General features: G+C 35.7%; 1 protein-coding gene across 5 annotated transcripts in view; it reads left to right on the top strand.

Moving 5' to 3' along the window:
* The first annotated feature begins 2,294 nt into the window (after positions 1-2,294).
* The window catches only part of myom1b (myomesin 1b), a 48,273-nt gene continuing 30,341 nt past the window's right edge, over positions 2,295-20,226 (top strand). For 2 of the 5 annotated variants that reach the window (XM_056257852.1, XM_056257850.1), the window contains exons 1-5: positions 2,295-2,447; positions 3,160-3,328; positions 9,556-9,690; positions 11,097-11,271; positions 18,600-18,757. In XM_056257852.1, coding sequence (XP_056113827.1) covers positions 3,186-3,328; positions 9,556-9,690; positions 11,097-11,271; positions 18,600-18,757 — 611 coding nt within the window. In that variant the 5' untranslated portion in view covers positions 2,295-2,447; positions 3,160-3,185. The remainder of the gene's footprint in view (positions 2,448-3,159; positions 3,329-9,555; positions 9,691-11,096; positions 11,272-18,599; positions 18,758-20,226) is intronic. The other 3 variants (XM_056257851.1, XM_056257853.1, XM_056257854.1) reach the window with 3 other exon arrangements.

Here is a 20,226-nt window from a genome sequence, read left to right as displayed (position 1 = left end):
TCTCTTTCACACACACACACACACACACACACACACACACACACACACACACACACACACACACACACACACACACACACACACACACACACACACACACACACACACACACACACACACACACACACACACACACACAAACAAACACACATTGTTTTTGGCATGTGTTGCATGTGACGGAGGATATTGTTAGTGCGAACCACAGCTGACATGAAGGCCTTTGAAAGGAAGAGAACCATAAGGTCAGAGGCTTACGAAGGTAATCTAACCATTTCTAAAATTCCATACCGGAAAAATCTAGTTTGCTTGTGTAATGTGAATGCATACAGCAGGCCCAAGAGGTATCTAGGATGCTGTCACTCTTGGTTCAATTGCTTGGTATAAAACTGAGTTCAGTTCCTTTCCCCTCCACATTTGCCTGCTGGTCTCTGAGCTCAATCGTAGTAGCTTGACTTGCAAAAACAAACCTCATAGTTCTCACACGTCAAGCAAGCACGGTTTCAACATGCACAAAAATCGGATTTAGACTGACAGTCTGAACTGAACCCAAAGATTTTAACTGCTTCATTTATATGGATTATTTTTTACAAGTTTTACAAAAATTACAAGTATTTTTTTTTTAGTTTTTGTTAACTTTTTGAAGCATCAAAATTTTAGTTGCGTAGACTTTCATTGGAGGGACATAATTCTCTCAGGTTTCATTAAAAATAGACTCTCTTCGTTTGTGTTTAAAAGATGAACAAAGGTCGAAACATTTTTACACTGTAAACAATGATTTTCTTACTTATGTTCTCCTGTACAAATGTCTAAACATTCTTAAATATATGAGACCCAAAATTAAGTCTTGTTTTCTGAAAAATGTTTCAAAATTAATAAAGAATATCTGCCAATGGGGTAAGAAAAATAACAATTCAAAGGGTAAAACAAGATTGCTATTGTAATGGGAACACATCAGTGATCACCAGGTTTGAATCCATATTAAATCACGCTAACTCATTGGCTGATGGCAGTAAAGTGACAGCCCAAAAATGGCCCAGCTTTTGGCTTCACTTAAGAGAGTTGGTGACCTGAATGGACTTTGATCCAGGAATATTTGACCAAGATTGTCTCTAGATCCTTTAGGTCTCAAGTTATTACTTTACAGACCATCTCCCCTGTTTGAGTCAGAGGAACAGTTACAGTTACAGTTGCATAATCTCTTTCCGGTCAGGGCTTTGAAGACTTATATTGACCATTCAATCAATGGCACAAGTCAGATACATTTGTGCGTACTTTGGTGGTCGCAGCAGAGGTTCTGTGGTCTCCAAATAGAGACTATTGCATTGGCTGGTTGGAAACTGAAAAGGAAAATTGAAAATGCATAGTGTGCATTCGACTTGACATGAGCCAGGAATAAGAAGAAAGGAATTTTGTTTCTAGGCCTTATGGGTTTAAAGTTATTATGGCTTCACCATCAGTGCATTTTGACCCATTGGTGGCGCTATAGGGTTTGAAAGACCTACACCAACGTTTTTCAGATTAAAGCCCCAACCATCCCCCACCTCTGTACCAATTTTCATAACTTCTTACAAAATGGTTCTATGGGCTGCCATAGACTTTCATTCAAAAAGAAGAAAAATAAATTATAGTTATAGAGTTAAAACGGCTTTAAATTCCATTCCAACATCCTTGTTAGAGATCATAGCTATTTTTTTATTTTGTATGACAGTACAATTCTCTGACTGTACCAGTTCTCTGATTTTGAACAAACCAGACTTTATTGAGGTTTTCTGTAGGTGTAGCCTTTATTAGAAGCCTATGGCTGATCAACTAATTGGTTCACTTGATTCACATTGTAGGCACTTTCTGTGATAAATGTTTGTGTGTAGCCTACTAACTTTTTCCACACAAGGTGAATAGGCATTTCTGTTTAAGCTTCACAAAGCTTTAGTTGACATGTAGACATGTGAACCACAGCTGTAGCTATCATGGTGTGAAGACTTAATATTTAACATCTATTGTTTTATGTAATTTACAAACTTATTTTTTGTGACATGTTTTGTTTGAACACAATGTTGTGCAAAAGTCTTGGTTATTTAAATGTAAATGTAAATTGAATGTAAAAACACAATATTTTTTAAGTGTTATAGCCAGTAGGCCTATATAAACAAACAATAACTCGTCAAAAGTCGTCAACGTTACGAAGCATAAACGTAAAATGTACCGATACTCCTGTGCACTATCGGCTGGCTATATTTAAGCAGCCCCCTGTCGCCATAAAAGGTCGTGAGAGTCGCCTGGACATTCCTGCCATTGCCAATATTATTTTTGTTGTATGGACAGCAGCTCCCGTTCACAGCGCCGTGCCAGTTTGCGTCTTTGCTTGGATTTGGATCTTGGTTGAGTAGCCTATTCCTGACGCGCTGCTCTCCGATCCGGCTCTGAGCTGTTTGCAGACCTTTGGCAAGGTGAGATGATCCGCTGCATGAACGCATGAGGTTTGTCAGGTGAAATAGATTTGTCAGGAGTTTTTGTTCTTGTGAACTTTACAATTGATAGCCTACCAAATCCGTGCTAGTTTAAGGAAGAGGTTAGCTGTCAAAAATAATAATAATAATAATCGAACAGATTTATTTAACACAGGCTGACCTTTAGTGGGGCATGTTGTCATATGGTGGCAGTGGGGAACCTGATGGTTTCTTGATTTGTTTGAAATATTAAGAAATATCTAAAGAAAAAAAAAAACATCTACCACAACATAAATCTATTTAGAATGAGGTAGCCAATAGACCGTCTTTTTAACGATATTTAAACGATAAAACAAGTATGAAAGAGCTAAGTTGTATTAGGCTACTATGCAAGATGTCAAATAGACGTTTAGAAAATGTCTATCAGATGTTAGTAAACAGCAGTTGCTTTCTAGATAAAGAGATCTTTAACTTGCAGACGTACGTGAGCTAACAGTGCAAATTGTTAAATCAAGAAGTGCTCCAAAGCAACAACAACAAAAGTAATCTACAAATTGACATTAAACTAAATTCTGTGCAGATTGATTGTGAACTTAAAGGGCTGATAAATATTTCCTGTGAAATTATTACTGATAAATCACTGGGTGCAATATTCAGGATGTGTTGTTAGAAAGTTTTAAATCTTCTGACTAAAAGAGATTCATATCTGAAGACAGTATCTGAGCTAAAGAGGACACAATGTCGGGATCAATACCATTCTACCAGAAACACCACCGCCATTACGACCGTGGCTACCGTAGCCGGGAGACGGAGTCTGCTATCAGCCAATACCAGCAGAACGCTAGTAGTTATTCTTCCCATAGCAGCAAAAGCACCAAGGGGTAAGAGAGCATGGCAAGATCAACTGTAAATCCTTCCCAGTCCCATAACTTTAACTCATTCTAGCAGCCAGCTCATCGTTATTCCCTTACTTGTCTTTAAGGTGCGGTCACGTTTACCGTTGCTTGGTGAATATTTGCGGGTGAAATCCAGTCATTTCAATAGGGATCCACGTGTTTAAATTCCCCTCGCAGATCATAAGCTGTTCATGCATCATCGCAAGATGCCATATTGACTTTTTGCCCGTGAAATTTTCCCGCCATTTCGCAAATGTGACCGCAGCCTTAATCCTTCACATGAAGTCAAAAATACCAACTACTTTTGCCCCACTTGTTTTGTGTAATCTGTGCTAATCAGTATTTCCCACCCAACCTTAAAAAACTTCCTTAATACGTGCAATTGATAAGAGTATTCTGCATGCAGTGTGCTTGTTGCTGACACTTATAATATTCTTCGGTTGACTCATATTTAAGAAGGTGTGGGCCTACTATATTAGCATTGTTTTACAGAATAGTGCCATTTGGAGTAGTTTCTGCTGTGCCTGTGTAAAAGAAAAAAATTTAAGTTGAGTTTTAATGGTGGACAGTCAGGGCATCTAAGACTTAACTTTGGTTCCTAGATAGACTGCTTCTTGATTCAAAACTTGCTGTAAATCTTTTTAGGCCTTTCTGTGGTTTGGATCCATGCCTATACTTTGTTTGATTTACGTCAGGTCATGTGACTGTTGGCTCATGTTTGTCTAGGCAGTTGCTTACTGGGTCACTCTGAATGTCAGAATGTAAGGTTATATCTTCTGTCTTGTTTGGGACTAATGTTACTGTATCTTCAAGAATCTTACAACAATCTGCACAAATCAAAATCTTTCAAGGCTCAGTCATGATTTTATTGGTTTCTTGGTTTCTTAATCTCGATTTCATGCCGTAATATAAATAACATTCATAACATAACTTGGCACTTCATTTGGTGTTCTTGACGTCATGGTGTATTTATAGAGGCCACAGAAGCAGATTTGATTATGTGTACGCATTATGCATTTACATCATTTTCTGAGTCGTTGTTTGTAGCCTATACTGTATGTGTGTGTGATTTAGAGTTAATGTTATTGGCAGTCCCTCGTTCCAAGAAGTCAAAGGGTGACTGAGCTTTTACAGTAGTTGCTCCTAAATTGTGGAACAGTCTTCCACTCTATATTCAGCAGGCTCATCTATAAAGGGTTTTAGGTCTCGGTTGAAAACGTATCTTTAACACTCTTCTGCTGAAACAATTGTGAAGAACTTTCAATTTTTAAAATTATTTTTAAATGTGCTATATAAATAAAATTCGTTGAAAGTTAAAGAGAGAAAAAAACTTGGTCACACTTTATTTTAAGTTGAGTCAGTTACATTGTACTTAATTAAATAAGGCTATTGAGTAATATTAATTACATATTCTTACTATAGAGTTGGTTAGGGTTTAGTTGTGTTAGTTAATCCACTGTTATTACGTAAGTACATGTAGTAAGTAAGTAAGTAGTAACTACGTCTAAACTACTTAAAATAAAATGTTGCCGTACATTTTTATTTGCACAGTGTATTTTCTTTATATTTACACATAGAGAGAAGGAGCAATGCAATTTTTTTTTTATTTTTTTAGGATGTCTTTTCCACTATGGTATCTATAAAAAAGATGTCAATGGATTATATCCAAAAGGATAACAAATAATATCTCATGTAGAAGAAACCATCTAATTTTCAGAGTTGCCGTTTTATCCATATTGTTCTGGTATAGCCTAAAATTTTGTGTTTAGAATATAGAATACTAGAATCTTGATTTCATAATTAAACCAACTAAAAATAATAAGAAAAGACAAATTAAGAAAAGTTTAACTGCAGGAAACAAATGTATGTATTTATTTGTTTGTTTATTTAGTATCTTTCATTATTCCTGTCTTTTCTATCTATTCTAGACTGTATTCTCTGAACAAATGTAGAAGTTTGTATATTAACACTTAGTTGCTTAGTTGGAGCAGATGAACCACTTATATTTCTCATTTGTACATCACTTTGGATAGCCTAAAAGCTTCTGCCAAATGAATAAATGGAAATGTAGGCTGCCTTATTGAGCACTGCTTTCCAAATCCATCAAACATTCCTCCATCCCAAAGGCCGATCGTTGAGAGTGTGGTTTGGACAGCCAGAATACAGACAGCCTATCTGTTGATATTAGTTTATGTTCCGATTTGGACGAATGCTCTGAATGATGTGCTGACCCTTGTGAAAAAGAAAAATTACAACTTCATCATTACATATCTTTAAATACATGACATAAAGGTTTCAATAAAATGATTTTAGTTTACCATAAATGCTTGTCAGTAAATTAGGCCTAAGTAATTACGAAACAGCATTATATAAGGATATTGTACTCAAGTGTGTCAAACAAGCACTCTAAAGTTGCATTTAATAAGAATCTAAACTACATTTTCATTTAATTGCAAATAGCATGCAATTAAGTGTCCGAAAGCAGTCTTGTCCTGCGCAACGATTAGTCAAAAAAAAAAAAAAAAAAAGATGCGATGTTTTGATTGAACATTTTTTAACAATTGTCATAGAGCATTTATATTCAGTTCACACTTAAGGATATTCTATTATTTCCGTATTATTACACGGCTCTGTGGAATACTTGTTTCTGATTGGTCAATCGAACCATCCAGCGGTACATAACAACTGCTGAAAACAGATAACACCGGCTCATCCGAGTTACTGAAGTCAGCAGGCTACGTTTGCTAGCGCTTTTTCTTCATGGAAGTTATGCGTTTGGTGAGCTAATAAAATATTAACTCAGTCAAATCAATATTTTTTGTGGTTGTTTAATTATGCCATCCAGTATCGTGGATTGCTCTCTCTTGTTTCATGCAGCTGCTGCCATTTTGCGACGATTGTTTTGTACACTGTTGGATTAGATACAGGAGGATTTTAAAACAGTTTCATCTCAAATGAATGTCTCTTATCACTATAATTCCCAGACAGCAACATAGTGTCTGCCCAGATCCGGCTCACAAGCGTTGAATCCACATGTACCGGATGTGGCCCGGATCTGGGCCAACACTATGGTGCTGTCTGGGTTATTTATGTGGCGAAATGCTGTGTAATAAGTGGTATGACTGTAGCTGTATCCCTTAAATGTCCATCTTGTTTGAACTTGCCGTGCTAGCAACTGCTCTCTCCATGGAAGCTTTGCGTTTAAAGACCTAATAAAAATATTGTCAGCTGGCTGTTATCTCAGAATAAACCCCTTCAGGGCAGGCTGATGCAAGACCCCTCTGAGATAACAACCGGTTAGATGTACATTATCCCTTACATAGTACTCTTTTTAAAAGTAGGCTATGCTAAAGTGTACTTTTTCACAAAGGGGTAAGCAAACAGACCTTGTTGAAACATTTGTTTTTAGCCTGAATAGATCCCTCTTTTATGAGCTGTGCTGTAGAGGATTTTAAGCAGGATTTGAGATGTCTCAGAATGGCAGGTCGGCACAAATGCTCCTGTTTAAACCCCATTACTCATGCTATCCACTGTTATACATGCTCCCAATTGTCAAAATTTTTCCATGCTGGGAGAATATAGTTTTGTGGATCACTTTAGCTGTCCTAGTTCCCCCCCACCCAATCTCTTCTGAACCCTTGAATGTCTATTTATATACACACTCATGAGAGGCATGGATAAGATAGTGATATGTGAAGGATATATGAAGTGTCGGCTATATGTCATCTAAAGCACTGGTTCTCAAACTGGGGGCTGTGAGTGTGACCCACTATGTGCCTCAACAAACTCATAAGGGAGGCTCAAGATGACTAAAAACCAAGATATTTCTTATTAATTGATTATTTTTTATAATGAACATATATGTTAACATACTAGCTATGCCAAGCTCTCAAACATTTTATTGGGTAGAAATTGTGAGTGAGAGGTGGCCTTTGAATATTGTTGTATTGTATAGTCAGATTCACTGTTCTAAAGGCATGAGTGTAAGGACGGGGCAGAGGAATAAAGATCTACAGGATGTAAACACAGTATGCAAATTCACAAAACGTAAATCTGAGCAGTCTATTTTGTAGTAACTAGCATGAGAATCAATATTCAGGTGATTAGGACCTCTGGTGGTGAATTCAGGCAATGCTGTGGGTGTTTCACTAATGAACACTTTTTTTGTGTAAGCTATTACAGAGAATGCACACAGATCAGAAATGAAGCTTACATTTTTATTTAGCAGATGTCTTTATCCATACCAACTTACTGTACAAATTAGGAATATTATAACACAAGCAATTCATTCAAGTGGCGCGAGTTCCAAACAGCCTAGAAAGTTAGTAGCCTAGAGAGATGTAGTTGAGAGCTTTTTAAAGACCCCATATTACACATCTTGTTGTAAACGATTCATCGCTGCACATCACCCTCCCCTCCAACCACTTGTCTTATTGAAAGCACTACACAAAATCCAAATCAACAGAAAAGTTTATTTATTTCCGCATTGAATATTGATCTATTCCCTTGTGAAAAAGAAGTACAATTGAGCATACTTAAAGTAGGATACTTGTTTTGAAATGAATACACTTGAATGAATACAAGTGTGAGCTTAATGTTATGTTTTGGAGACTTAATTGCAATTGCATGTTAATTGCAATTCAATGAAAATGTAGTTTAAATTTATATTAGATGCAATTAGATGAACTTTAGAGTGCTTTTTTGACCCACTTAAAGGACTTAAGTACTTCTTTATGTAATTTTAATGAAGTTTCAATTCAGTAGTTTTCAAATATATGAACTTTAAATTTAATATCCTTTCAATTTAATATCCTTTAAATTTAATATCGAATAAGAGTAACACAGTACTATGTGCTTTTATACAACACATCAAAATAAGTGCACTTCTTTAAAGCAAGACAAAAGATTAAAACATAGTGATTTAAACAGTCCTTCAAAACTTTAATTTGAAATGATTACAAAGTGCACTTTTAAAAGTTTACTTTACTTAAGAGTGGTAAGAAACATAGTCATGAAAATGTGCTCCCTTTAAGTGGCCTTTTATTTGACTAATATTTCATTATCTGCATAGCATTTTTTTTATTATTATACTTTAAAGATTTTAAGTAGGTTTCACTATAAGTGAACTTTCAATAAAATTGAGTAAACGCATACTCGGGTCTTTAGTAACCCAGGATGTCATTCACTACCCTCCCCCTCATTTTTGTTTTTTAAAAGTTAAAAGTTAGACATCAACCTTCTATAGTATTCCTCAACCTATACATTTATAAACAATATAATAAAATAATTATTAATTATAAAAGAATGTCTGTTTTCTAACAAATTCTTTGCAACCCGACTCGAGGTAATGGTGTAAGTATATTTTTTCTTCATAGCAATTGAGTCTGATGATTTAATAAGTGCAATTCACCTTTATTCCTCAAAATGCCAATGTTTGATACACAATGATGCGTGAGCGATCAAAATATTGATTTTGAAGACATTGAAAATGATAGTTTTGAGAATATGTTTGATTTTGCGAATAAGAGTCTGATGTTGTCTGTACAGGGAAATGAGCTCTAAAATGACGGTGACAATGGTAAAAAGCATCTGCACAAATTGAACCCTTTCAAGTTTCGAAAGGTAACGAAATATACTTGATTTTATTCTTTTGTAATTGCTATTAAAATATCGAGTGAATTTTATGGCATTTGCGGCAGTTAGAGATTCATCCGTGTTAGTTATAGATCCGGGTTGCTTAAGACCCAAAAACGTAATAATGATTGGTGGAACATTCATGCATTTAAGGGTTTAATGAAGTAAAATGGGTTGCAAATGCTGTTGTGTGTTGAATCCTTTAGTAGAGTAGAAAAGTAGATTTTTGTAAAATGTTTTGTGGAGATTGGACCACTGAAAAGCATTTCACTATTGAAAGGCAGTGAACGTGAAAGTTCATAGACTTGTAAGAGTGAGTATAGATGGGGGGTTCTATTACTTCAAATTGTTTTCACCATTGATGAAGTTTTTTGGTGCTTTGATGCATTTCTGGTCCTGTTATAGGACCACTCAGGCGATTAACCTCCTTCCCACTCACTCTTAACAATCTTTCCTCTCGCTCCCATAACAGTCCTTCTTCACGACACCACACCCCTTCTAAAATCATAATAGTGTGTGAAAGAAGTGCTGGATACTCACCGATGTGTGTGTATGTTGCCATTTCTGCATCATTGTAGCATTAGAGCTGCCACATACACGTCTCTAGAAGAGGGGGGGATTAGCCCTCTGCCCAAGAGAGCCAAGCCAACCTATCTCGCCATGGACAAGGAGAACCAGATCATCGGTTATGTGGTGCCCATCTTCAGGGGCAGGTAATAAAAACAATGGGTTTTATCAGTGTTGGAACAAACATGATGCAGCTGTTCTATACTTCACATTTTCCATTGTTAGCATGCATTGGGGTTAAGCAGGCACTGCAATAAAATATGCACATGCCTTCAAACAAGTCCCATTTACCTACACTCACAAAAAGGCTTCACATATGATTTTACAGTCAGAGTCAGATCCCACTGAAGAAAGGTTTCATGGTTCTTTAACCCTTGTGAAAAAGAAGTACACTTAGCCATATAGTTTTGGACACTTAATTGCATGTCAATAGCAATTAAACAAAAATGTATAGTTAACATTCATATTAAATGTAATTAGCTGAACTTTAGAGTGCTTTTTATGACTCATCTTTATTTGAAGACTTCAGATGCAAAAGCCTCTAAGTCCGTCTAACGTTTTTCTATAATATTAACATTTATATCAGGCTCCAATGTATAGGTTTCTACCTAAGTACAGACATTTCTGAATGGGCTGAGGCTGGGATTTAGTGAGTTTGAAGTGAAAGTTTTTGATCAACGTGCGGAGAGCATTACTCAATATTATTATCTCATTTTTGACCGAGGTGGCTTTTAGAGGCTTTTGCATCGGAGGTCTTCATTTGTAATTTTATAATTACTTTTAATGTCTTGGAAATATGGTTAAAGTGTACTGCTGAATGTACTGATAAGCACTTATGGTAAACTAAAATATACTTTAATGTAATTCCTTTTTAAAATTTGTATTTCATGTATTTAAATATTTGTAATTACACATTTGTAATGATAAAGGTGCAATTTAATACATTTAAAATGTATTAACTGTAGATGAAATATTGAATAACACACATTTATTATAATAAAGTAATTTTATATGTGTTCTAGTATGTTAGTCAACACATCAAAGCAACTGTACTTCTTTAAAGCACAACAAAAGATTATTAAAACTTATGACTTAAATGGACTTTAAAGGAAAACTTTTTATTTGACATTATATAAATTGTACTGTTTCAAACAGTTATGAACATTTACTCTATTTAAGTACGCTTAAGTGACTACAAGTACTACAAGTGCACATTCAGAATCAGTACAATTAAGTGCACTTCTTTTTCACAGGGGAAAGCCTATGATGGAACCTATCATTTAACATTGAGCGGAGAACCATTCGGCTAACTTTGGCCAAAATGGTTCTTAGTAGGAAAAGTTGTTTTAAAGGAAAGGAACATTGATGAACCTTTATATTTAAGGGTGTATATGGGAAGATATTGGAATTTCTCTTAAATAACACAGATGTAAAATGGCATTACATTTTTTGTTTAAAAAAACGCCTTGTGTATATATGCGACAGAATGTGTTGTATTCCTTTGTTTAATTCATGAGGTGTGTGAATGTGATGCTACATGATCTCCCCTCAGTTATGAGTTTCAAAGTGGCCTATCAGACACTGAGGAAGCGCGTGCTAAAGAGAGTGCTGGCTATCTGGCACGCCGTGACCTCTTCTCTAGCGGCGTGGAGTCGGAGCGCACCGAATACAAGTCCCGCAGAACCGTCATGAGGGAGTCCGCCGAGCGCATCTCCCTTAACAAGAGGGTCAGTGGAGATCCTAAAGTCCTGTTCCTAAACACATAACTCATGATTACGGTTGTGATTAGAGATTTAATGCTTTTCTCTTGATAACCATTCTAAATGAATGACTATTTGCCAAGTAACACTTCTCACTTAAATTTATAACAACTACAAATTGTTGAACTGAGCTGCACCACATGTCTGACAGCTCCCTTGTGAAAAAGAAGTACACTTTAGGAAAACTTAATTTTTTACTTATTACGGAAACAATATGCTTGAAAGAATATACTTAAAGGAGCTGTATGTAAGATTGTGGCCAAAAGTGGTACTGCAATCACTTTCAAATTACTGTAGAGCGGTGTATCCCCTCCCCCTCCTCCCTGACTCAAGGTTGCCAGATCGGCTGCAGGATCCAGCAGGAATGTGACGAGCTGCAGCTGTGGTAACTAGAGCAGAGCTGGCAACCCGGATGCTGCAACACTACTGACTTCGTGATTGGTAGATAGGTGGAGGGTGGAGCATCAGACCAAAACACAACATGACAAAATCAACATCAGTTGAGGGCTGCAACTGCACTTTTTAACCCTCATGTGGTGTTCAAAACCCTATAACACCTGTGGTGTTCCCGGTCAAAAATGACCGGGCCATAAAAAAAACCTTATAAATCACTCATTATACCATATTTTCACCCAATCTTGGATTCAATCTTTTTGTCAACATGTTCTCTTTCAATTAGGACTGGTTTTATATTTTGATTTGCATCTGAATAATCATAGGCCTCATTTATTTGAGAGTAGGCATTTCATTTTTTGAGTAATTTAAAAAAAAAAAATTAATAATTTTGGAAATATTAAATAAAATCTGAAGCAAATTGGTACTGTTGATCACACTAGTCAACTTAACATTTTCACCAGGAATTTTGTTTTGATACTTTTGTTTTGTAAAAAATATGGCACATAGTCACACTTGTGGTGTTCCCGGTCAAAAATGACCGGCCTATAAAAAATAGCTTATAAGTCACTCATTATACCATATTTTCACCCAATCTTGGATTCAATCTTTTTGTCAACTTGTTCTCTTTCAATTAGGACTGGTTTTATATTTCTGTTTGCATCTGATTAATCGGGGGCCTCATTTGTCTGAGAGTAGGCATCTCATTTTTTGAGTAAAAAACAAATAATTTATGAGTAAATTTGGAAATATGAAAAAAAAAAAAGAAAAAAATGGCTACTGTTGATCACACTAGTCTACTCTAATGTTTCACCAGGAATTTTGTTTTGAAACTTTTGTTTTGTAAAAAATATGGCTCATAGTCACACTTGTGGTGTTCCCGGTCAAAAATGACCGGCCTATAAAAAATAGCTTATAAGTCACTCATTATACCATATTTTCACCCAATCTTGGATTCAATCTTTTTGTCAACTTGTTCTCTTTCAATTAGGACTGGTTTTATATTTCTGTTTGCATCTGATTAATCGGGGGCCTCATTTGTCTGAGAGTAGGCATCTCATTTTTTGAGTAAAAAACGAATAATTAATGAGTAAATTTGGAAATATGAAAAAAAAAAAAAAAAAAAAAATGGCTACTGTTGATCACACTAGTCTACTCTAATGTTTCACCAGGAATTTTGTTTTGAAACTTTTGTTTTGTAAAAAATATGGCTCATAGTCACACTTGTGGTGTTCCCGGTCAAAAATGACCGGCCTATAAAAAATAGCTTATAAGTCACTCATTATACCTTATTTTCACCCAATCTTGGATTCAATCTTTTTGTCAACTTGTTCTCTTTCAATTAGGACTGGTTTTATATTTCTGTTTGCATCTGATTAATCGTGGGCCTCATTTATCTGAGAGTAGGCATGGTCAAAAATGGTCACAATGGCCGACCATTGAAAGTGAATGGGAGAGACTGAAAATAACAGAACAATTTAGTTTTCAGGAGCATGTTCATTATTTTCATGTACACATATGAGCATGTGTGCTTGCAAACATCGAGCCCTTGGACCTGTGCATGTATCGATACATTTATACACACGCTATCCAGACACACACACGTTAAAACACACAAACTTTTTTAAATATTACACACATTCTTTTCCACAGAGAGAAATTTGATCCTACCCTAACCTGCATCTAATATACATTTATCCATCTGACATTACCACACACACACACACACAGGCCGTGATCAGATTTTTGACTCAGAAACTAGTGAGGAGGAGGAAATTCAGGATGCATCTTGCAGTGAAGATGTTTCTGAAGAGGAAGGCACCACTGAATCGGCTACGGAGCTTGAAACAACTGATGAGGAGCAGTCTTCCAGTGATGAGGGCCTAGCTGAGGTTACCGTTTCATTCTGGTCAAAAGATGGAACTTTGTCCTGGCCTTCATCCCCACCTATGAGGCAAGGCAGGTTTTCTTCTGAAGGCCTTCCTCTTCAGAAACATCTTCACTGCAAGATGCATCCTGCATTTCCTCCTCCTCACTAGTTTCTGAGTAAAAAATCTGATGAATAACATCATGTGCAGAGCTGTTTTGCCATTGTGCTGCCACAAATGAATGACAAGCAAGGTGCTGTGAGGCATTTTATATATGCCTGTGCTATCACATGATGTATATTTGTAAATATTGTCTAGTTCTGTGTGAGAACCTCACAGTTCCAAAACAAAATGTCATAATATTTTGTCTGGAAGCTGTGATGAAACAAGACCATGAAAGAAAGATTCTTTTGAAGCCGGGTCACTGCAGTCACGGCCAGTTTGTGTGTGTGTGTGTGTGTGTGTGTGTGTGTGTGCGTGTGTGTGCGTGTGTGTGTGTGTGTGTGTGTGTGTGTGTGTGTGTGGTAATGTCAGATGGATAAATGTATATTAGATGCAGGTTAGGGTAGAATCAAATTTCTCTCTGTGGAAAAGAATGTGTGTAATACTCAAAAAAGTTTGTGTGTTTTAACGTGTGTGTCTGGGTAGCGTGTGTATAAATGTATCGATACATGCACAGGTCCAAAGGCTCGATGTTTGCAAGCACACATGCTCATATGTGTACATGAAAATAATGAACATGCTCCTGAAAACTAAATTGTTCTGTTATTTTCAGTCTCTCCCATTCACTTTCAATGGTCGGCCATTGTGACCATTTTTGACCATGCCTACTCTCAGATAAATGAGGCCCACGATTAATCAGATGCAAACAGAAATATAAAACCAGTCCTAATTGAAAGAGAACAAGTTGACAAAAAGATTGAATCCAAGATTGGGTGAAAATATGGTATTATAAGTGATTTATAAGCTATTTTTTATAGGCCGGTCATTTTTGACCGGGAACATCTCAAGTGTGACTATGTGCCATATTTTTTACAAAACAAAAGTTTCAAAACAAAATTCCCGGTGAAACATTAGAGTAGACTAGTGTGATTAACAGTAGCCATTTTTTTCATATTTTTTTTCATATTTCCAAATTTACTCATAAATTATTTGTTTTTTTACTAAAAAAATTAGATGCTCACTCTCAGATAAATGAGGCCCACGATTAATCAGATGCAAACAGAAATATAAAACCAGTCCTAATTGAAAGAGAACAAGTTGACAAAAAGATTGAATCCAAGATTGGGTGAAAATATGGTATAATGAGTGATTTATAAGCTATTTTTTATAGGCCGGTCATTTTTGACCGGGAACACCACAAGTGTGACTATGTGCCATATTTTTTACAAAACAAAAGTTTCAAAACAAAATTCCTGGTGAAACATTAGAGTAGACTAGTGTGATCAACAGTAGCCATTTTTTTCATTTTTTTTTTTCATATTTCCAAATTTACTCATAAATTATTTGTTGTTTACTCAAAAAATGAGATGCCTACTTTCAGATAAATGAGGCCCCCGATTAATCAGATGCAAACAGAAATATAAAACCAGTCCTAATTGAAAGAGAACAAGTTCACAAAAAGATTGAATCCAAGATTGGGTGAAAATATGGTATAATGAGTGACTTATAAGCTATTTTCTATAGGCCGGTCATTTTTGACCGGGAACACCACAAGTGTAACAATGTAACAAAACTCCCACAAAAAAATAAGAAAATTTTCAAAAAAACCCTGAGATTTAGTTAAACCGTTTGGGAACAAAGTCACTAAGTTTCAGTCCAAAGCGATAACATTAACTAGTATTTTCGGGAAAAAGAAAATCTTCTCCGGGTCAAATTGACCCGAACACCACATGAGGGTTAAATGACAATATGCTGGTCGGACAACTGTTGTCAGTGATATAAGTATTTGAAATGTACATGATTTCTTAATGTCTAGTGACATATCAGGGCCATTTTATGATTAATTGAAATAAATTTCTTACATACAGCTCCTTTAAGTGCAAATTTAATGTGATGTTTTTCGGACAGTTAATTGCATGTTAATTGCATTTAGATGAGAATCTATTATATAGTCTTAAAATGACATTAAATGCAATTAGCTGAACTTTAGAGTGCTTTTTTGAACCACTTAAAGTAGGTCTTAAGTATATCTTTACATGTAATTTCATAAATACTTAAAATGTACTGCCGAATATTCTTATAGTAAACAAAAAATACTTAAATGCCATTTCTAATGACACTTACATGTCATGTATTTAAATATATTTGTAATAACACATTGATAAAGTTGATAAAAGTTGCAATTTGTTACATTTAAAATATATTAACTTTAAATGTAATATCAAATAACACACTACAGTTAAAATTATAATCAAATGCTTTACATGTGCATTAGTATGTTAGTCAACACATTAAAATAAGTGTACTTTAAAGTGCGACAAAAGACTATTAAAATAATATTGATTTAAAATTACAGTCATAAAAGTGTGAAGTACACTTAAGTGGCCATTTATATCAGTAATATTATATTATCTGCACGTACCATTCTTTTAATTATACTTTTAAGATTTAAAGTACACTACAAGTACACTTCTTTTTCACAAGGGTATAAGCATCACTATTTGAACAATCACCTAACCCATGTATTAAACTTCAGTGTATAACTCGTTCTGCAAAATTTGTGCAATGGACTTAAACTCTAATGAATGACAAAACAATTAAAAACATCTCATATTGACATTGACATAAATTGAAAATGCTATATCTAGCAACAAGAATAGCATAGACTCGGAGGTGGGCTCATTTTACTGCCAGTAAGCAATCCACTAGCAACCACGTGAAGCAAGCCTATATAGTCACTGAATAGCAACTGTATAGCAAGCACCAAACATTTTATTCAGAAAATGTAGCCTACTTTATAATTATTTTTTAGTAACATTTGATGTTTTTAAACTGTTACAACAACAAACTCATACATTTGCAAACTGATTTTTCCCTTGTTACTAAACATGAAGCCTACACACAAGGTGAAAATTGTATTTTTGTGAACCAATTGTGCAACAGGAGACTTGCATTAGTGAATTGCTTTCATCGTAGGCTTTGAGGAACATTATTAAACTCCCGTATACGTTCCCTATTTTTAGATAGGAAAAAGAGCAAGAAAGTATCAAGACACAAACTTTATTTAGTTCTGGTCCTGGTGCCAACAAACCATGCCACCGTGGTGCCAGATTTCAAGGGTTGTAATGTTTTATGTGGATGTGTGGTGTGCGTTAATCTGTGGTGCGTGTTAAAGTGACGATGAAACTACTGTTGTCGACAAGTGATGTGCTGATAGCTGAGGGAAGCCTTAAGGAGATCATGATTACACTGACATGACTGGACAAATAGAAGCAATGACTGGCTGCAAGGAGGCACTCGATCCTATTGCCTGTTCTGTTAAACAGCCCGAGTCCTGGTGAAGAACAAATTAGACATGCTCCATACATTTTGTCTACATATTATGCAAATACTGTAGAAGATGCCTCATTAGAAAAGTTCCATATTCCACTCTTTGTTCTGACAGAATTTGTGGCAAGGGATAGTTTACCACTGTGAATAACTCATCCCAGTTTGTAAAAACAAAAGTCATAACAATATAATGGACTTTGGGGAAAGGCATTCTGGGGGGTTTGGACATAAATGTGAACCTTCAAGTTTTCTTTTAGTAGTGGTACTACTTTATAAGTGGATGAATTTCTGTTTACTATGCATTACTAGTTCCTCTGGGTGGATTTTCTTTTTGTTTACAATCATTTTCTGGTAAACCAGCTTAACACCACCCCTTGTGAAAAAGAAGTGCGCTTAATTGTATTAAATGTGCACTTGAAGTGTACTTCAAATCTTAAAAGTAGGCTATATATATTTTTAAACTGTACTTTTAGATGACATTAATAAAATAAAAGACCACTTGAGTGTACTTAAAGTGTACATTTCCATGACTATGTTTCTTAACACACTTAAGTACACTTTTAAAATGTACACTTTGTAATAATGTGAAATTAAAAGTTTTACTGTAAAGTACAATGTTTAATTATAGGTTTAATCATGTTTTGCTGTGCTTTAAAGAGGTACACTTAGTTTTACTTGTTGACTAACATACTAAAGCACATGTAAATTACTTAATTATAATTTTAAATGTAGTTATTCAATATTAAATTTAAAGTAAATACATTTTAAATGTACTAAATTGCAACTTCATCTATACAAATATGTAATTACAAATATGTTTAATACATAACACACAATTTTCAATAGAAATATAGTATATTTTAGTTTAACATAAATGCTTGCCAGTACATTCATCAGTACACTTTAACCAAATTTCAAAAACTACAAATATTTATATTCATTATATTTATAAAAAGTCCTACTTATAATTCTGCTGATAGCATTTAAAATAATTTAAACTATAATACATTTTCATTTCAATGCTATTAACATGCAATTAAGTGTCTGAAAACATTACATTCAGTTCGCACTTAAGTAAATTAATTTAAAGTATGTTATTTTTGTAATAAGTGCTCTATTTAGAAGTATGATAAAGTGTACTTCTTTTTCAAAAGGGATAGATGTGACAGGAGCTGAAATATTTGACATTGCACAAACAAGTTTAGCAATGATTGTATCTAATCATACATAACAAATGTTTAACTCTCGTGGTTATATTTTTAGAAATTTTAATGTTTATTTCTTTTGCAATACCTTGCCTTTTAGATTTCCATAAGTGAATTACTGCATACATTTTATTTTGTACAAATCAAGAGGATTCATCGAAATCTTCTCAGCTTACCTTGAACATAGAACATACGTTTAGGAAGTTTGCATCTTAAAATAGTAATGTGTTTGGTCATAAATGCCTTACATTTAGTTTTTCAGCAAGCTCCTGATGCCTTTATGACCATAGAATGTTACCATTTTTTAAACAATATATGAATGGCTGCATGCCCTCAGATCCATGAGAACGAAGAGTACCATAAACGTCTGAACGAGGACAGCCTGATGCACACGCCCGAGTTTGTGACCGCGCCTCGATCCCACACTGTTTGGGAGAAACAGTGTGTGAGGCTGCACTGTACCATCTCAGGATGGCCTGAACCACGCGTCGTGTGGTGAGTTAGCATGCACAAACAAGCATGCACATATTTACACACACACACATACATACAGACATGTGTGCACACTACTAATGATGATTGCATAATCTCAAGAATAATATGTGACAAACAGTGTTATTTTAGTATTGTAGTATTTAGTTTGTATTAATGTCTTATTTATTTTTATATTTTCTGTTTTCATTTTATTTTTAGTTAGGTGGCGGGAGAAACGATGATCTGCGATATTTTGAATTCGACTGCAGTACCTATTTCGACCATTCTTACATACTGCACCTTTAATGAAACTTAGCAAACTAGCAGCTCATAGGCTATAATGAAAAGATGTATCTTGAAATCTGTCATGGAAACTAGCATGTATAAACCTTAATTAAACAATTGAATAATCAGTTAATTTAAATGTATAATAAATTTATAGCCACATTGGACCAGCTGTTTGGAAAATAGATGGATGAATGATTCAGCTGCGTGCGCTATCTTCTGGAGAGACACGGGAATTTATTCAGCACGAGCCTCACGGTGCATTATGGGTATTCTCTAGCCGTTGAGCGAGATCTACTGACAATGCGCAAATTAAAGAAAATAGGCAGCAGCTCATTTCCAGTACCATTATGACCAACGCAATCTACTAAAATAAATAATTCTCATGTTTTGGGCAGCTTGGATCACGTACCTTTCCCGCAGCAGCTCACTCTGTTTTCCCAATTCACAGAAATGTGAATTGGGATTGAGCCTTTGATTTGGGACAGCCCTTGTTGTGCTGTGGTGGCGCAATTTTGGTGCTTTTCCACTGCATGGTACGGTACGGCACGGTTCGGTACGGAACGCTTTGGCGCTTTTCCACTGCATAGTACGGTACGGCTCGGTACGGCTCACTTGTGGCGCTTTTCCACTGCATGGTACGGTACGGTACGGCTCGCTTTAAATGGTACCACCTCTGTTGAGGTTCCAAGCGTACCGTACCGATACTAAAAAGTGACACGAAAACACTGCAGATCACTAATTGGTCAGACAGAATCGTCACTACCAGCGTCATTGTATTTGCGAGACATCAAACCTGCTAGATTTAAATAGCCAGCAACAGCCACCGCTGTAGCACCTGTTTTAAAACTACTTGCTTGACTTGCTTGAAGAAAAAAGAAAGAAAAAAAAGTTCCAAAAAATAAATGGCTGAATCGTGGTCATGCAGTGGACGAAGTGCAGTTGGTTGCCATTTATCCGAGGAGCGGATAAACTATAACGATCAGACTATTATCCCACCCACTTTAAAGCGGTACAAACTGCAGTGGAAAAGCAAACCGAGCTAAAGCGAGCCGCGCCGTGCCGTGCCGTGCTGAGCCGAGTCGTACCACGCAGTGGAAAAGCGAAGCGAGCCGAACCGTGCCGCGCCGCGCCGTACTGAGCCGTACCATGCAGTGGAAAAGCGCCATTGGACTTCGAATGTAGCATTTTATCTGCAATTTATT

Source organism: Rhinichthys klamathensis, unplaced genomic scaffold (assembly GCF_029890125.1).
Source record: "Rhinichthys klamathensis goyatoka isolate OS25496 unplaced genomic scaffold, OSU_Roscu_1.1 h1tg000145l_1, whole genome shotgun sequence".
Classification (NCBI taxonomy): domain Eukaryota; kingdom Metazoa; phylum Chordata; class Actinopteri; order Cypriniformes; family Leuciscidae; genus Rhinichthys; species Rhinichthys klamathensis.
Note: the sequence above shows the minus strand (reverse complement) of the source record. Positions and strands in the feature narration are given on the sequence as shown.